Genomic DNA, 19712 nt, shown 5'->3' with positions numbered 1-19712 from the left:
GAATGGAGGCCTGGGTGTTGGGGGGGGGGGGGATGGAGGCCTGGGTGTTTGGGGGGGGGGGAATGGAGGCCTGGGTGTTGGGGGGGGGGGGATGGAGGCCTGGGTGTTGGGGGGGGGGGATGGAGGCCTGGGTGTTGGGGGGGGGGGGGATGGAGGCCTGGGTGTTGGGGGGGGGGGAGAAATGGAGGCCTGGGTGTTGGGGGGGGGGGGGGGGTGGATGGAGGCCTGGGTGTTTGGGGGGGGGGGGGATGGAGGCCTGGGTGTTTGGGGGGGGGGGATGGAGGCCTGGGTGTTGGGGGGGGGGGGGGGGGGGGAGATGGAGGCCTGGGTGTTGGGGGGGGGATGGAGGCCTGGGTGTTGGGGGTGGGGGGGGGAATGGAGGCCTGGGTGTTGGGTGGGGGGGGGGGGGGGGGGATGGAGGCCTGGGTGTTGGGGGGGGGGGGATGGAGGCCTGGGTGTTGGGGGGGGGGGGGGGGGATGGAGGCCTGGGTGTTGGGGGGGGGGGGGGGATGGAGGCCTGGGTGTTGGGGGGGGGGGGGGGATGGAGGCCTGGGTGTTGGGGGGGGGGGGGGGGATGGAGGCCTGGGTGTTGGGGGGGGGGGGGGATGGGTGTTTGGGGGTGGGGGGATGGAGGCCTGGGTGTTTGGGGGTGGGGGGATGGAGGCCTGGGTGTTGGGGGGGGGGAGGGATGGAGGCCTGGGTGTTGGGGGGGGGGGGGGGGGGGGATGGAGGCCTGGGTGTTGGGGGTGGGGGGGGGGGGGAATGGAGGCCTGGGTGTTGGGGGGGGGGGGGGGGGATGGAGGCCTGGGTGTTGCAGGCCTGGGTGAACGAGAATGCGAGGCACCTCTTGAACTGGACAGATGAGCTGCCTGTTAAAAGAGCACAAGGAAAGCTGCTGATTGAAAACAAAACTTACCGAGGTTTTCAGTCCAAGCGTGTCCAGTATCCACGTGGTCCCAAAGCCAAAGGGAACGCCAACGACAAGGTAGACCATCGACAGCCAATTGACCTGAGCCATGGAAATGTGAAAATAGCGGGCGGTCTGGTCTGCAACCGGTGCAAACGTCAACCAGCACTGCAATGGACACAGATAGTTACACACACTGCGACTGAAGAGCAAAGGACATTGCACTAAATCAATGAGTGAAAGCTACAGCGGGACAACAGTCAGGGAATTACAAAGCAAGAACACACCATTTGCTGACATTGCCCGTGAATCAGCAGACAGTATATTGGGCACAGACTGGTGGCAGGGGCCTGCAGGTCTGGATTACTGACTGAGGGTTACAGACCGTGATACGCACTCAAACTCAAACGCAGCGTTTTCAATGTACGGGACCTTGCCCGATGCCTTGTGTCTGGAGAATGACCGAAATGGAAAAGCTGCTACATCGAGGTTCCAGGTCCAGAACAAGGGCAATATCCCAGTAGCATTAACCTGTACAAATTGCAGCAGATACTGGGGCTCGGGCGAAGAAACAATGAGTCTTTTAGGTTGAAAATGAACGCAATGATTGGACCCAGTAATTTCTGGGCTTCACGGGAACTCAAGGCTCATCACATGACGGAAATGGCTTGGAGCTCAGCAGTGTTTATAACTGTCTAACATGTGTAGCCTCGAGCAATCATCGAGAACCAGTCAATATCCAAGTAATACAGCTCAGTAAACTGCAAGTGGACAGATGCTGAGGGCTGAAACACTGAACAGGCCAGGCAGCGTCTGTGGGGAAAGGACAAGTGAACCTGTCCGGGGAGAGGACAATATGTCAAGGAACCAACTAGCGGGCTGGCCATCCTAGACTGGGTGGTGTTTAATGAGAAAGGACTAATTAGCAATCTTGTTGTGTGAGGCCCCTTGGGGAAGAGTGACCATAATATGGTAGAATTCTTTATTGAGATGGAGAGTGACACAGTTAATTCAAAAACTAGGGTCCTGAACTTAAGGAAAGGTACCTTCGATGGTATGAAACGTGAATTGGCTAGAATAGACTGGCAAATGATACTTAAAGGGTTGATGGTGGATAGGCAATGGCAGACATTTAAAGATCACATGGATGAACTTCAAAAATTGTACATCCCTGTCTGAAGTAAAAATAAAACGAGGAAGGTGGCTCAACCGTGGCTAACAAGGGAAATTAAGGATAGTGTTAAATCCAAGGAAGAGGCATATAAATTGGTCAGAAAAAGCAGCAACCCTGAAGACTGGGAGAAATTTAGAATTCAGCAGAGGAGGATAAAGGGTTTAATTAGGAGGGGGAAAAGAGAGTTTGAGAGGAAGCTTGCCGGAAACATAAAAACTGACTGCAAAAGCTTCCATAGATATGTGGAGAGAAAAAGATTAGTGAAGACAAACATAGGTCTCTTACAGTCAGATTCAGGTGAATTTATAATGGGGAACAAAGAAATGGCAGACTAGTTGAACAAATACTTTGGTTCTGTCTTCACGAAGGAAGACACAAAGGGACCGAGGGTCGAATGAGGAGGAGGAACTAAAGGAAATCCTTATTAGGCAGGAAATTGTGTTAGCGAAATTGATGGAATTGAAGGCCGATAAATCCCTGGGGCCCGATAGTCTGCATCCCAGAGTACTTAAGGAAGCGGCCCTAGAAATAGTGGATGCATTGGTGATCATTTTCCAACAGTCTATCGACTCTGGATCAGTTCCTATGGACTGGAGGGTAGCTAATGTAACACCACTTTTTTTAAAAAGGGAGAGAGAAAACGGGTAATTATAGACCGGTTAGCCTGACATCAGTAGTGGGGAAAATGTTGGCATCAATTATTAAAGATGAAATAGCAGCGCATTTGGAAAGCAGTGACAGGATTGGTCCAAGTCAACATGGATTTATGAAAGGGAAATCATGCTTGACAAATCTTCTGGAATTTGAGGATGTAACTGGTAGAGTGGACAAGGGAGAACCAGTGGATGTGGTGTATTTGGACTTTCAAAAGATTTTTGACAAGGTCCCACACGAGATTGGTGTGCAAAATTAAAGCACATGATATTGGCGGTAATGTACTGACGTGGATAGAGAACTGGTTGGCAGACAGGAAGCAGAGAGTCGGGATAAACGGGTCCTTCTCAGAATGGCAGGCAGTGACTCATGGGGTGCCGCAGGGCTCAGTGCTGGGACCCCAGTTATTTACAATATACATTAATGATTTAGATGAAGGAATTGAGTGTAACATCTCCAGGTTTGCAGATGACACTAAACTGGGTGGCGGTGTGATCTGTGAGGAGGACGCAAAGAGGCTGCAGGGTGACTTGGACAGGTTAGGTGAGTGGGGAAATGCATGGCAGATGCAGTATAATGTGAATAAATGTGAGGTTATCCACTTTGGGGGCAAAAACATGAAGGCAGAATATTATCTGAATGGCAGCAGATTAGGAAAAGGAGAGTTGCAACGAAACCTGGGTGTCATGGTACATCAGTCATTGAAAGTTGGCATGCAGGTACAGCAGGCGGTGAATGGTATGTTGGCCTTCATAGCGAGAGAATTTGAGTATAAGAGCAGCGAGGTCTTACTGCAGTTGTACAGGGCCTTGGTGAGGCCTCACTTGGAATATTGTGTTCAGTTTTGATCTTCTAATCTGAGGAAGGATGTCCTTGCTATGGAGGGTGTGCAGCGAAGGTTCACCAGACTTATTCCTGAAATGACTGGACTGACATATGAGGAGAGACTGGATTGACTGGGCCTGTATTCACTGGAGTTTAGAAGGATGAGAGGGGATCTCATCGAAACATATAAAATTCTGACAGGACTGGACAGGTTAGATGCAGGAAGAATGTTCCCGATGTTAGGGAAGTCCAGAACCAGAGGACACAGGGGTAAGGATAAGGGGTAAACCATTTAGGACTATGAGGAGAAACTTCTTCACTCAGAGAGTTGTTAACCTGTGGAATTCCCTACCGCAGAGAGTTGTTGTTGCCAGGTCATTGGATATATTCAGAGGGAGTTAGATATGGCCCTTACAGCTAAAGGGATTAAGGGATATGGAGAGAAAGCAGGAAAGGGGTACTGAGGTGAATGATCAGCCATGATCTTATTGAATGGTGGTGCAGGTTCAAAGGCCGAATGGCCTACTCCTGCACCTAATTTATATGTTTCTAACATTCCATTGGCCTTCCTGATTACTTGCTGTACCTGCATACTAACCTTTTGTGTTTCATGCACAAGGACCCCCAGATCCCTCTGTACTGCAGCATTTTGTAATTTTTTTCAGTTTAAATCATTTTTTTACATTTTTCCTGCCAAAGTGGATAACTTCACATTTTCCCACATTATGCTCCATCTGCCAAATTTTTGCCCACTTATTATATTCCCTTGTAGATTTTGTGTGTCCCCCTCACAACTTGCTTTCCCACCCATCTTTCTATCATCAACAAACTTGGCTACATTACACTCGTTCTCTTCATCCAAGTCATTAATATAGATTGTAAATAGTTGAGGCCCCAGCACCGATCCCTGCAGCACCCCACTAGTTACAGTTTGCCAACCGGAAAATGACCCATTTATCCCGACTCTCTGTTCTCTGTTAGTTAGCCAAGCCTCTATCCATGCTAATATATTACCTCCAATCCCATGAGCTTTTGTCTTGTGCAGTAACCTTTTGAGGCACCTTATCCAATGGGGAAATCCAAATTCCCAGAGATGTACGCCAAGCTCTCAGGGACGGAGTGACGGCTGTGCTTTGCAACAAGGTGCTTGCCGCGGGAGCCGGTTGTTGATTGGAAAAGGTGTTAAAGGCTTCCACAGTAACCAGGGCAACAGGTGTGGTGTTTGGGGGTTTGTTACTTTTGCATTTCCCACCTGCTGCAGTTCTGGTCTCTTTGTAGTTATTATGGGATGTCTTGGGTTGACTTTACACTAGGACTGAATCAGTGAGAACTTACACCCAGATTAACGTCAAATCAATCAACAACTTCTCATTTCTTTTTGTAAAAACTTCAAATTCAAAAATATTTCTAGATAGATGGTTAATTATTTATAGCGGACCTCTATGCATTAACTTTTTAGGCAGTCTGTTCATTAAATGGGCAGATCGTTCACTTGTGAATGTTTGTACCCGCGCCATTATTGTATATCTGGGCTGGTACCCGAGGATCACTCAGGAATAAATCCAGAGAAGTCGCTTCACCACAACACCCCGAGTTTAATGTGCACGGCAGGCAAGAAAGTGAAGACACTTATATTTTTTATCTTGTTTTTGGATTATATTTATTTTTAGGTTAAAAGAATAAATTGTCCCGATCCCTAGGCAGTGATGCCTTGGTGAATGTCTTCAGGAAGATGTTCTATGTTTCACGTTTCAATTGATGTGGTGTGATGCAGACACAGGATTGTCATGGACCAGTGACCCAAGAAGCCGGTCGTGACCTGGAAAGGTTGGTGTGAATGAGTGCTCGAGTAATACCGAGGGGGAGACAAGCAGCTTTAAACTTTAAATTAGGCCGCAATTCTACAAGCGCTTTTGCTCCCATGGAAAGTGGTTTTGGGTGCACTTCAATGAAATAGTGGTGATATAACCCCAGAGATACTGGAAGGCACTGAAGATAGGAGACTCAGACGGGTCTATATTTACACTGAGTGCACGTTAGATCCAGCTTTACTTTCTCAGCACCTCCCAACAAATGTAGGAAACAAAGTTATTGCTAATGTCTGGTGCAATGATAAGAAAACTTAACAGAACAAGTAATTTGCTTCACCGAGTGTTTTTCTTCTACCAACAATATCCGGGCTATTTTTTGGTCTGAGACATTAAATCTACTCCTGTAGTTCAGATACTTTAATAAAGGGGACAGCCAGCACAGATTTATTAAAGGCAAATTGTGTCTGACTAAACTAATTGAGTTCTTTGAAGTAACAGAGGGTTGAAGGTAGTAATGTGGTAGATATATATTATATTTCGGAAAATAGAAGCATATGGTATTAAAGGGACGGTGATAACTTGGGTATAGAGAATCATAGAAATTTACAGCACAAGAGGCCATTCAGCCCATCGTGTCCGTGCCGGCCGACAAAGAGCTACCCAGCCTAATCCCACTTTCCAGCTCTCTGTCCGTAGCCCTGTAGGTTACGGCACTTCAAGTGCACATCCAAGTACTTTTTAATGAGTGTTTCTGCCTCTACCACCATTTCAGGCAGTGAGTTCCAGACCACCGCCACCCTCGAGGGAAAATATTTTCCCTCAAATCCCCTCTAAACCTCCTACCAATCACTTTAAATCTATGGCCCCTGGTTGTTGACCCCTCTGCTCAGGGAAATAGGTCCTTTCTATCCACTATCTAGACCACTCAATTTTATACACCTCAATAAGGTCTCCCATCAGCCTCCTCTGTTCCAAAGAAAACAACCCCAGCCTATACAATCTATCCTCATAGCTAAAATTCTCCAGTCCAGGCAACATCCTCGTAAATCTCCTCTGTACCCTCTCATGCAATCACATCTTTCCTGTAATGTGGTGACCAGAACTGCATGCAGTACTCTAGCTGTGACCTAACTAGTGTTTTATACAGTTCAAGCATAATCTCCCTGCTCTTGTATTCTTTGCCTCGGCTAATAAAGTCAAGCATATTCCGTATGCCTTCTTAGCCACCTTATCTACCTGGCCTGCTACCTTCAGGAATCTGTGGACCTGCACTCCCAGGTCCCTTTGTTCCTCTACACCTTTGTGTCCTAGAATGTATTCTGTATTCCCTTGCCTTGTTGAGAATGGATACAGAAGGATTGTAAATGGGGCAGAGGGATGGAGATAGGGAATCATGGGAAAATAGCTAAAGAAATGTCAAGATGCTGACATTGCAGAATCGACAGAAAAAAAGAGGGTTACTGAGCGTTGAGGTTAAACACGGGTCACGGGAAAGAAAAAGCAATCACAGATAGAAGGTAACGTAATGGTTTTCACGAATAAGGAGGGGAGAATAACGTAATGCTTTTTACTGATAAGAGGGAAATAGGTTTTACTGATAAAGAAGAAGAATTTAATGAGGCTATAAACAAGCTGACCTCAGGGCCAGCTCTAATTAGGAGACCTCCTCGCCTGCCATTGGACATACGCGGGAGGGAGGAAGAAAGGGAGTGGACAGACCAAGTGCTAATCAAATGTGTTATGTTTTGAAAATGTATAACTACTGTGCTTTTCGCGCTGTAAAGGGGCTTGTCCAGAGGAAGGTAAACAGGCTCTGATTGGGCGTGTTCCTTTGTCTTGACAAGTCCCGGCCGGAGAATCTTCAATAAAGGCCTTTTACAGAAAATGCAAGAAGGTGTTCGCGTCAGTGTATTCGCTGAAACAGATTGAGGGAAAAAGAATCCGTATTAACATTGTTAGCCCTCCCCAAATGCATTACCTCACATATCTCAGGATTGAATTCCATTTGCCACTGCTCTGCCCACCTGACCAGTTCATTGATATCTTCCTGCAGTCCACAGCTTTCTTCTTCATTATCAACCAAACAGCCAATTTTTGTAACATCTGCAAATGATTTAATCATATCCCCTACATTCAAGTCGAAATCATTGATATATACCACAAAAAGCAAGGGACCAAGTACTGAGCCCTGCGGAACCCCACTGGAAACAGCCTTCCAGTGACAAAAACACTCATGGACTATTTTTGCTTCCTGCCTCTGAGCAAATTTTGGATTCAACTTGCCACTTTGCCCTGGATCCCATGGGCTTTTACTTTTGTGACCAGTCTGCCATGTGGGACCTTATCAAAAGCCTTGCTAAAATCTATATACATTACATCATATGCACTGCCCTCATCAACCATCCTAGTTACCTCCTCGAAAAACTCAATCAAGTTCGTCAGACACGACCTTCCCTTAACAAATCCATGCTGACTGTCCTTGATTAATCTGTGTCTTTCTAAATGAAGATTTATCCTATCCTGTTGGAGAAGGAATTCATAGAATGCATACGGGATTGTTTCTTAGAACAGTATGTTACAGAACCTACAAGGGAGCAAGTTATCTTAGATCTGGTCCTGTGTAATGAGACAGGAATAATAAACGATCTCCTAGTAAAAGATCCTCTCGGAATGAGTGATCACAGTATGGTTGAATTTGTAATACAGATTGAGGGTGAGGAAGTAGTGTCTTAAATGAGCATACTATGCTTAAACAAAGGGGACTACAGTGGGATGAGGGCAGAGTTAGCTAAAGTAGACTGGGAACATAGACTAAACGGTGGCACAATTGAGGAACAGTGGAGAACTTTTAAGGAGCTCTTTCATAGTGCTCAACAAAAATATATTCCAGTGAAAAAGAAGGGCGGTAAGAGAAGGGATAACCAGCCATGGATAACCAAGGAAATAAAGGAGTGTATCAAATTAAAAACCAATGCGTATAAGGTGGCCAAGGTTAGTGGGAAACTAGAAGATTGGGAAAATTTTAAACGACAGCAAAGTATGACGAAGAAAGCAATAAAGAAAGGAAAGATAGATTACGAAAGTAAACTTGCGCAAAACATAAAAACAGATAGTAAAAGCTTTTACAGATATATAAACCGGAAAAGAGTGACTAAAGTAAATGTTGGTCCCTTAGAAGATGAGAAGGGGGATTTAATAATGGGAAATGTGGAAATGGCTGAGACCTTAAACAATTATTTTGCTTCGGTCTTCACAGTGGAAGACACAAAAACCATGCCAGAAATTGCTGGTCACGGGAATGTGGGAAGGGAGGACCTTGAGACAATCACTATCACTAGGGAGGTACTGCTGGACAGGCTAATGGGACTCAAGGTGGACAAGTCTCCTGGTCCTGATGAAATGCATCCCAGGGTATTAAAAGAGATGGCGGAAGTTATAGCAGATGCAATCGTTATAATCTACCAAAATTCTCTGGACTCTGGGGAGGTACCAGTGGATTGGAAAGCAGCTAATGTAACGCCTCTGTTTAAAAAAGGGGGCAGACAAAAGGCAGGTAACTATAGGCCGGTTAGTTTAACATCTGTAGTGGGGAAAATGCTTGAAGCTATCATTAAGGAAGAAATAGCGGGACATCTAGATAGGAATAGTGCTATCAAGCAGGCGCAACATGGATTCATGAAGGGGAAATCATGTTTAACTAATTTACTGGAATTCTTTGAGGATATAACGAGCATGGTGAATAGAGGTGTACCGATGGATGTGGTGTATTTAGATTTCCAAAAGGCATTCGATAAGGTGCCACACAAAAGGTTACTGCAGAAGATAAAGGTACGCAGAGTCAGCGGAAATGTATTAGCATGGATAGAGAATTGGCTGGCGAACAGAAAGCAGAGAGTCGGGATAAATGGGTCCTTTTCAGGTTGGAAATCGGTGGTTAGTGGTGTGCCAAAGGGATTGGTGCTGGGACCACAACTGTTTACAATATACATAGATGACCTGGAAAAGGGGACAGAGTGTAGTGTAACAAAATTTGCAAATGACACAAAGATTAGTGGGGAAGCGGGTTGTGTAGAGGACACAGTGAGGCTGCAAAGAGATTTAGATAGGTTAAGCAAATGGGCTAAGGTTTGGCAGATGGAATACAATGTCAGAAAATGAGGTGTCATCCATCTTGGAAAAAAAAACAGTAAAAGGGAATATTATTTGAATGGGGAGAAATTACAACATGCTGTGGTGCAGAGGGACCTGGGGGTCCTTGTGCATGAATCCCAAAAAGTTAGTTTGCAGGTGCAGCAGGTAATCAGGAAGGCGAATGGAATGTTGGCCTTCATTGCGAGAGGGATGGAGTACAAAAGCAGGGAAGTCCTGCTGCAACTGTACAGGGTATTGGTGAGTCCACACCTGGAGTACTGCATGCAGTTCTGGTCACCTTACTTAAGGAAGGATATACTGGCTTTGGAGGAGGTACAGAGATGATTCACTAGGCTGATTCCGGAGATGAGGGGGTTACCTTATGATGATAGATTGAGTAGACTGGGTCTTTACTCGTTGGAGTTCAGAAGGATGAGGGGTGATCTTATAGAAACATTTAAAATAATGAAAGGGTTAGACAAGATAGAGGCAGAGAGATTGTTTCCACTGGTCGGGGAGATTAGAACTAGGGGGCACAGCCTCAAAATATGGGGGAGCCAATTTAAAACAGAGTTGAGAAGGAATTTCTTCTCCCAGAGGGTTGTGAATCTGTGGAATTCTCTGCCCAGGGAAGCAGTTGAGGCTAGCTCATTGAATGTATTCAAATCACAGAGATAGATTTTTAACCAATAATTGAATTAAGGGTTATGGGGAGCGGGCGGGTAAGTGGAGCTAAGTCCACGGCCAGATCAGCCATGATCTTTTTGAATGGCGGAGCAGGCTCGAGGGGCTAGATGGCCTACTCCTGTTCCTAATTCTTATGTTCTTATATTCTCCGGCACCACACCTGTAGCCAGAGAGGATTGGAAAATGATGGTCAAAGCCTCTGCTATTTCCTCTCTTGCTTCTCTTAACAGCCTGGGATAAATTTCATCCGGGCCTGGAGATTTATCCACTTTCAAAGCTGCTAAATGCCTTAATACTTCTTCTCACTATATTTATTTCATCTAATATTTCACACTCCTCCTCCCTGATTGCAATGTCTGCATCGCCCCTCTCTTTTGTGAAAACTGATGCAAAGTATTCAGAACCACAGCCACATCTTCCACTTCCACACACAGATTACCTTTATGGTCTCGAATAGGCCCTACTCTTTCTTTAATTATCCTCTTGCTCGTAATGTATTTATAAAACATCTTTGGGTTTTCCTTGCAAACATTTTTTCATGCTCTCATTGCTTTCCCAATATTATTTTTAATTTCACCCCTGCACTTTCTATACTCCGAGAGATTCTGCAGTATTGAGCCCTCGGTATGTGTCATAAGCCTCCCTTTTTTTCTTTATCCTCCCCTGTATGCCCCTTGATAACCAGGGGGCTCTAGATTTGTTCGTCCCATCCGTTTTCTTTAGGGGAACATGCTACTCTGAACCCTCAGAATCTCCTCCTTGAATGCCTCCCACTGCTCGGACACTGGTTTACCTTAAAGTAGCTGTTTCCAGTCCACGATGGCTAAATCACCTCAGCTTAATAAATTGGGCTTTTTCCCAATTGAGAACTTTTATTCCTGATCTATCTTTGTCCTTTTGCATAACTACCCTAAGTCTAACTTAATTATGATCACTAGCACCAAAATGCTCTCCCACTAATACCCCTTCCACCTGCCCAGCTTAATTCCCTAAAACCGCCCCCTCCCTTGTTGGACTTGCTACATGCTGGCTAAAAAAAAAAGTTCTCCTGAATACATTTTAGGAATTCTGCACCCTCTATACCCTTCACACTAATTTTATCCCAGTTAATATTAGGGTAGTTGAAATCCCCCATTACTGTCCTATAGTTTCTGCGCTTCTCAGAAATTTGCCCACATATTTGCTCTTCTATCCCCCCCTAGTACATTTCCAGTAGTGTGATCGCCCCTTTTTTGTTTTTCAATTCAATCCATATGGCCTCATTTGATGATCCCTCTAACATATCATCCTTGTTCAGCTGTAACTCTTTTATCTCGTCTGAAAATACTAACCAGGAATGTTGAGCTGCCATACCTACCCTTCTTTCAGATATGACTCAGTAATAGCTATCAGACTCCCAAGTGTCTATCTGTGCTCTTAGCTCATCTGCCCTATTCCCTAGACTCCTTGCATTGAAGTATACACCATTTAGTGGTGTCAAACTCCCTTGTCTATTTTCTAGACATTGTTTCCTCTGCCTTCCAAACTCGCTTATTAATTTTCTGTCTTCCAATTCCAGCTTTGCTCTCTCCCTTCTGAAACTACACTCAGGTTCCCATAACTGGCCATGGGATAGGAGGTAGAGAGTAGTGATCAGATGTTTTTTGAGTAGAGGGAACTATGCAGTGGGGTCCCCCAGGGGTCAGTATTAGGACCATTGCTTTACTTGTTAGATACAAGTGTCCTGGACTTGGATAAAGGGAGTACAATTTTGAAGTCTGTGGATGATACGAAACATGGCTATGTAGTAAATATTGAGCAGGATAGTAGCAGTATAGAGGGGGAGGGCGGGGACAGGGGGACTTTGCTCAGAATGTATAACGAACCTCCAGACCTTGATGGTTTAACGGCTAATCAATTTAACCTGATGTTTCCTATCTGAATTTACAAAGAAACAAGAGCTGACCTGGACAATCCCAGATAGTTAATGGGACCTTGCTAATCATTGGTCAGGATCACAGCTTGCATATCGTCGTGGAGCAGGCAGAGGATAGTGACAAACTTTTGGGGGCAGCTGAAACGGAGGAAGACATTCCATAGTCCCTCACGGTTGACATCAGCAAGTGCAGACATTGACGACAAAATCCAACATCGCCTCCAGTGTGCCAGTGCAGCCTTCAGCTGCCTATATCCTTTTGCAGGTTTTTTGTATCCTCCTCACACATTGCTAATGATATAAAAATGGGAGGAAAAGCAAACTTGGCTATGTTACACTCGGTAACTTCATGCAAGTCGTTTGATGGGACACCTGACAGAGCAAATTCTAAGACAACACACGTGTAATAGTTTTTGTAAGAGCAGTGACATATTAGAGATTAAATAAAGCAAATTAAAAGGTTTATGTTACTAGCATTACATAACCCTTTCATTGCTTCCTCTCTCCCCATTGCATCATTCCTTTAGTAGATGTTTTAGATTCTGTTTAATTACTGATCAGCTGATAAATGCATTCCTCAAGCGAGAGTGTACAGTAGCTCAGTGGACTAGTAATTCAGAGACACGAGATCAAATCCCACTAGAGCAGCTGGGGAATTTAAATTCAATTTAATAAATCTGGAATAAAAAGCCAGTGTCAGTAATGGTGACCATGGAACTCCCGGATTGTGGTAAAAACCCATCGGGTTCACCAATGTCCTTTCAGGAAGGAAATCTGCCGCCCTCACCCGGTCTGGCCGATGTGTGACTCCAGACCCACAGCAATGTGATTGACTCTTAACGACCCTGTGAAACGGCCCAGAAAGCCACTCAGTTATATTAGGCGGCTCACCACCACCTTCGCAAGGGCAATTAGGGATGGGCTTGTCAGTGTTGGCCACATCCCGTGAATGAAAAATAATGTGACTCAACTTGTTCTGTTCTCGATTCCACTGCCACATTTAGAAATTCCATCAAGCATGTTTTTCATTTCAATTCCTCTTCTTTGTTTGAAACAAAACTGGGACAAGTCTCCTTCAGCTTTTGTACTTGCCATTTCCACATAGGAAAGCTTTTTTTTTTAAAAAAAAGGAACAATCTCAAAACTGAAAGAAGATATTGCAAATTTATAAAATTCCCCCAAATCTAGGACCAGCAACTACCCGTGACAAGATAAATGACATCAAAGGGACATACAATGCAAGGTGACCACAATAAGAGAATGCAGTCAGCATTCAGTCTGCAGGCACAGGAACTGCAACCATGCAACTCATCTCCAACACAACGCAGCTCACAACTGGTGCAAAAGCATATCTATTGGCTTCAATAACTTCGCTCAGTTATAAATGGTTATTGTCACTTGGCTAAAATACACTGGGGCAGAAATCCAGTCATACCAAACAGGTACTGAGACGGAAAAATAGTGTCAAAATCTACTGACACCCAACAGACAAACAGCATAATGAAAATATCACCAGTGCAATCCATTCCTAACACAGGAAATATCAATACATAATCCAAAAGATTACAATCAAATGTACAGGCCAATGCCTTTGCCCATGAAAATATCAACACAGGGCACCCTAAAGAAAATGTTGGTTCCCTGGGAATTAATAATGGGGAACAGGGAAATGACAGAGGCGTTGAACAAATATTTTGTATCGGTTTTCACGGTAGAAGACACTAAAAACATCCTAATAGTGGATAATCAAGGGGCTATAGGGAGGGAGGAACTTAATACAATCACTAATGAAGTAGTACTCGGTAAAATAATGGGACTAAAGGTGGACAAGTCCCCTGGACCTAATGCCTTACATCCTAGAGTCTTAAAAGAAGTGGCTGCAGAGATAGTGGATGCTTTGGTTGTAATCTACCAAAATTCCCTGGATTCTGGGGTGGTTCCAGCGGATTGGAAAACCACAAATTTAACGCCCCTATTTAAAAAAGGAGGCAGACAGAAAGCAGGAAACTATAGACCAGTTAGCCTAACATCTGTTGTTGGGAAAATGCTGGAGTCCATTATTAAGGAAGCAATAGCAGGACATTTGGAAAAGTATAATTCAATCAAGCAGAGTCAGCATGGTTTTATGAAAGGGAAATCGTGTATGACAAATCTGGAGGATGTAACGAGCAGGGTAGATAAGAGGGCACCAGTGGGTGTGGTGTATTTGGATTTCCAGAAGGCATTCGATAAAGTGCCACATAAGAAGTTACTGCACAAGATCAAAGCTCACAGGGTTGGAGATAATATATTAGCATGGATATTGGACCATGTACAGTAGATACTCAACTCGCTGGAGAAATACCACCAACGATGTCTCCGCAAAATCCTACAAATCCCCTGGGAGGACAGACGCACCAACGTTAGCGTCCTCGACCAGGCCAACATCCCCAGCATCGAAGCACCGACCACACTCGACCAGCTCCGCTGGGCAGGCCACATCGTTCGCATGCCAGACACAAGACTCCCAAGCTCTACTCGGAACTCCTTCACAGCAAGTGAGCCAAAGGTGGGCAGAGGAAACATTACAAGGACACCCTCAAAGCCTCCCTGATAAAGTGCAACATCCTGGGAGTCACCTGGGAGTCCCTGGCCAAAGCCGCCTGAAGTGAAGGAAGTGCATCCAGGAGGGCGCTGAGCACCTCGAGTCTCATCGCCGAGAGCATGCAGAAATCAAGCGCAGGCAGCGGAAGGAGCGTGCGGCAAACCTGTCCCACCCACCCCTTCCCTCAACCACTGTCTGTCCCACCTGTGACAGGGACTGTGGTTCTCATATTGGACTGTTCAGCCACCTAAGGACTTGTTTTTAGAGTGGAAGCAAGTCTGCCTCAATTCCGAGGGACTGCCTATAAGAGATAGATAGATTTTTAACCAATAAGGGAATTAAGGGTTATGGGGAGCGGGCGGGTAAGTGGAGCTGAGTCCATGGCCAGATCAGCCATGATCTTGTTGAATGGCGGAGTAGGCTCGAGAGGCTAGATGGCCTACTCCTGTTCCTAATTCTTATGTTCTTATGTTATGATGATTAGCGTGGATAGAGGATTGGCTAACTTAACAAAAAACAGAGTCGGGATAAATGGGTCATTTTCCAATTGGCCAACAGTGACTAGTGGGGTGCCGCAGGAATCAGTGCTGGGTACTCAAGTATTTACAATCTATATAATGACTTGGATGAAGGGACCGAGTGTAATGTAGCCAAGTTTGCTGATGATAGAAAGATGGGTGGGAAAGCAAATTGTGAGGAGGACACAAAAAATCTGCAAAGGGATATAGAATCAATCATAGGCAGTTCCTAGGAATCGAGGAAGACTTGCTTCCACTCTAAAAATAAGTCCTTAGGTGACTGAGCAGTCCAATACGAGAACCACAGTCTCTGTCACAGGTGGGACAGATCGTTGTTGAGAGAAAGGGTGGGTGGGACTGGTTTGCCGCACGCTCCTTCCGCTTGATTTCTGCATGCTCTCGACGATGAGACTCGAGGTGCTCAGCGCCCTCCCAGATGCACTTCCTCCACTTAGGACGGTCTTTGGCCAGGGACTCCCAGGTGTCAAGGCTTTGAGGTTGTCCTTGTAACATTTTCTCTGCCCACCTTTGGCTCTTTTGCCGTGAAGGAGTTCCAAGTACAGCACTTGTTTTGGGAGTCTCGTGTCTGGCATGCAAACAGTGTAGCCCGCCCAGCGGAGCTGATCAAGTATGGTCAGTGCTTCAATGCTAGGGATGTTGGCCTGGTCAAGGACGCTAACGTTGGTGCGTCTGTCCTCCCAGGCAACATCGTTGGTGGTATATAGACAGGCTAAGTGAGTGGGCAAAAATTTGGTAGATGGTGTATAATGTGGAAAAATGTGAGGTTATCCCATTTGGCAGAAATAATTGAAAAGCAAATTATAATTTAAATGGAGAAAATTGCAAAGTGCTGCAGTACTGAGAGACCTGGGGGTTCTTGTGCATGAAACACAAAAAGTTAGTATGCAGGTACAGCAAGTAATCAGGAAGGCAAATGGAATGTTGGCCTTTATTGCAAGGGGGATAGAGTATAAAAGCAGAGAAGTCCTGCTACAACTGTGCAGGGTATTGGTGAGGCCACACCTGGAGTACTGCATACAGTTTAGGTCTCCGTATTTAAGGAAGGATATACTTGCATTGGAGGCAGTTCAGAGAGGGTTCACTAGGTTGATTCCGGGGATGAGGGGGTTGATTTAGGAGGAAAGGTTGAGTAGGTTGAGCCTCTACTCATTGGAATTCAGAAGAATGAGAGGTGATCTTACCGAAATGTATAAGATTATGAGGGGGCTCGACAAGGTGGATGCAGAGAGGATGTTTCCACTGATGGGGGAGACTAGAACTAGTGGGCATGATCTTAGAATAAGGAACTGCCCATTTAAAACTGAGATGAGGAGAAATTTCTTCTCTCAGAGGGTTGTAAATCTGTGGAATTCACTGCCTCAGAGAGCTGTGGAATCTCAGACATTGAATAAATTTTAGAAATATACAGTTTCTTAAACGATAAGTGGATAAGGGGTTATGGGGAGTGGGCGGGGAGGTGGAACTGAGTCCATGATCGGATCAGCCTAGTATGGAACTTCTGCTTTGCATTTGAGGGCCGGGGCTGCCAAAGAAAGAGGGACACATTTGCTGATGCCTCTTGACAGTTGAATAGCAGGATACAGGGAGAAATCTTAACACAATGATCTGCTTTTGAACTCTCCAAGCAGTTCTGCAACAGCGTGTCTGAAGAGGATTGAACAATTGTTTCCTCTATCACTCTCCAGCAACTGATACAGCAGATAACTGGATCGTTTACTCCAGACGCACCAATTATTCCAGCTTTCCTCACACCTGAATTATCCCAAGTAAACAGTGATTCTCAATGAGGAGACATAAGATAATGAGGAGCAGGAGTAGGCCATTCGGCCCCTCGAGCCTGCTCCACCATTCAATGAGATCATGGCTGATCATCGACCTCAACTCCACTTTCCCGCCCGATCCCCATATCCCTCGACGCGCAGTTTATTCTGGAAAAGTATGCCAAAAGAAAACTATATCCCCTCAAATCTGCAGGAAATTATATAATGAGAAAATACATTTTGAACACCCACCCAACATTGGAGCAGTAAGTCACGAGGAAAGAATCAATGACCAGTTAGACATTTTAATTGAAAATTAAATTCAATTTTCTTTTTAAAAAAAAAAAGAAATTAGGCACTTGACAGCACCAGATCCAATTAGAATGAATATGATGACACACTGATCAAGAATTTAAAATTGGAATTGAATTTACTCTAAACCACACCTCAGTAAAATTAGATCACTGAGCGCCTGCATGCTCAGTTTTGACAACTAAACTGGGGGAGTTTTACACCCTTCATATCTCAGCAGCAGATATTTAAAACCATAGCAGGATGAAACAGCTGGCGTCAATTTTTCTAACCACTCTGGTGAGCATAGGCATGTCCTACCCATGTCTACCAAACAACGCCCATACAGGGCAAACACCAAGTGCACGATATGTGTTGTATCGCAATCAGATACATTATTTATTTATTTCTATTTGCTTTCAGAACTCTTCTGAAATTTCTTAAAAACAAAGCCAACTCTCCACAAACTCTGTGTTAAGGTCACTCTGCCATTTAGTGAACTTTACACCCAACCAGGATTGGCAATTACTAACTCTTTTGCAATGCGTTTTTGAAGTTTGCACTTCAATGACACAGTCACATGACACTGAAATGCCCACCATGCTTAATGCACAATTTACTTTTGTGCAGCTCAAAAGATCTGCTCGGAAATGTACGGCCAGTTAATTTTTGACACGAACAGAGAGCCTCCTGACAGAACCAACGACAACATGGTCACAATGAGTTCTTTTAAGTCAACAATGGGCGCGTCTGAGAAACCAGAATGGTCTTCAGTACAGAACTGCTCCAGCCAGTCAGCACAACTTGTAAGGGGGAGGGGGAGAGAATCGGCGCTGTTTCGCAGTCATATTACAGTGAGTCATCAAAATAAGTGGCGTCCCACACAATCAATACAATAGGCATATGGCAAAATGATATCTTCTGCAATAGACAATGACAACCTTGTAAAAGAGAAACCATAAAGGGATAATCATATCTTTAATCCAATGCCACGTTAAACCATATCCCTTTAAACTATTCCTCTCTAAAACCTGCCCCTTTAATCCGTGCATTTTTAACCGATGACTTTAAACTTTTCCCATCCACTCCCTTCGCCCCAACGAACCCCTGCCCCTTCACCCCCCCCAACCAACCCCTGACCCTTCACCCCCCCCAACCAACCCCTGCCCCTTCACCCCCCCAACCAACCCCTGCCCCTTCACCCCCCCCCCCAACCCCTGCCCCTTCACCCCCCCAACCAACCCCTGCCCCTTCACCCCCCCCAACCAACCCCTGCCCCTTCACCCCCCCCCCAACCCCTTCACCCCCCCAACCAACCCCTGCCTCTTCACCCCCCCCCAACCAACCCCTTCACCCCTCCCAACCCCCCCCAACCAACCCTTGCCCCTTCACCCCACCCAACACCCCCCAACCAACCCTTGCCCCTTCACCCCCCCCAACCCCTGCCCCTTCACCCCCCCCAACCAACCCCTGCCCCTTCACCCCTCCCAATCAACCCCTGCCCCTTCACCCCCCCCCAACCAACCCTTGCCCCTTCACCCCCCCCAACCAACCCTTGCCCCTTCACCCCCCCACCAACCCTTTCCCCTTCACCCCCCCAACCAACCCTTTCCCCCCCCAACCAACCCCTGCCCCTTCACCCCTCCCCAACCAACCCCTGCCCCTTCACCCCTCCCCAACCAACCCCTGCCCCTTCACCCCTCCCCAACCAACCCCTGCCCCTTCACCCTCCCCAACCAACCCCTGCCCCTTCACCCCCCCCACCAACCCTTGCCCCTTCACCCCCCCCCCAGTGCCGGGCCCCGCACGTACCATGGCGTTGGAGCAGCTGAGGGTGCAGGTGGCCAGCATGACGAGCCAGCGCCGCCGGTAGGCGCGGTACCGCGGGCGGGGCTCGGGGCCCGGGGCAGTGTCGGGCTGAGGGCCGGGGCCCGGGGCAGTGTCGGGCTGAGGGCCGGGGCCCGGGGCAGTGTCGGGCTGAGGGCCGGGATCGGGGCGGCCGTCCACCGGCTCCATCTCCCGCTCCCGCCGCAGCTCCCGAAGATTGAACCGCCGCCGCGCCCCGCCCATTGGCCGCCGTGCCGCACCCCCACAGCCAATCACAGGGCGGGGGCGGGTCCGGCACCCCGTGACCCGGCAACAGGCAAAACCTGGAGCCGGATCCGTTCTCCCCAGGCAAAACCCGGAGCCGGATCCGCTCTCCCTAGGCAAAACCCGGAGCCGGATCCGCTCTCCCTAGGCAAAACCCGGAGCTGGATCCTCTCTCCCCTAGTCTCTCTCGCCCACAGCCTCTCCCCTTCTCATAGGAACATTAGAAATAGGAGGAGTGAGAGTGGGCCATACGGCCGCTCAAGCCTGATCTGATCATGGACTCAGCTCCACTTCCCTGCCCGCTCCCCATAACCCTTTATTCCCTTATCGGCCAAAAATCTGT

General features: G+C 46.6%; 1 protein-coding gene across 2 annotated transcripts in view; it reads right to left on the bottom strand.

Moving 5' to 3' along the window:
* slc49a3 (solute carrier family 49 member 3) overlaps nt 1-19342 on the bottom strand; it is a 50198-nt gene extending 30856 nt beyond the window's left edge. For both annotated transcript variants that reach the window (XM_070873162.1, XM_070873165.1), the window contains exons 1-2: nt 19091-19342; nt 917-1075 (exon numbers count right to left, since the gene is read on the bottom strand). In XM_070873162.1, the coding sequence (XP_070729263.1) occupies nt 917-1075; nt 19091-19294 (363 nt within the window). In that variant the 5' untranslated portion in view covers nt 19295-19342. The remainder of the gene's footprint in view (nt 1-916; nt 1076-19090) is intronic.
* Between the last annotated feature and the right edge of the window lie 370 nt (nt 19343-19712).

The sequence above is a fragment of the Pristiophorus japonicus genome, chromosome 2 (genome assembly GCF_044704955.1).
Source record: "Pristiophorus japonicus isolate sPriJap1 chromosome 2, sPriJap1.hap1, whole genome shotgun sequence".
Classification (NCBI taxonomy): Eukaryota; Metazoa; Chordata; class Chondrichthyes; family Pristiophoridae; genus Pristiophorus; species Pristiophorus japonicus.
This window is presented reverse-complemented; position numbering and strand designations above follow the sequence as displayed.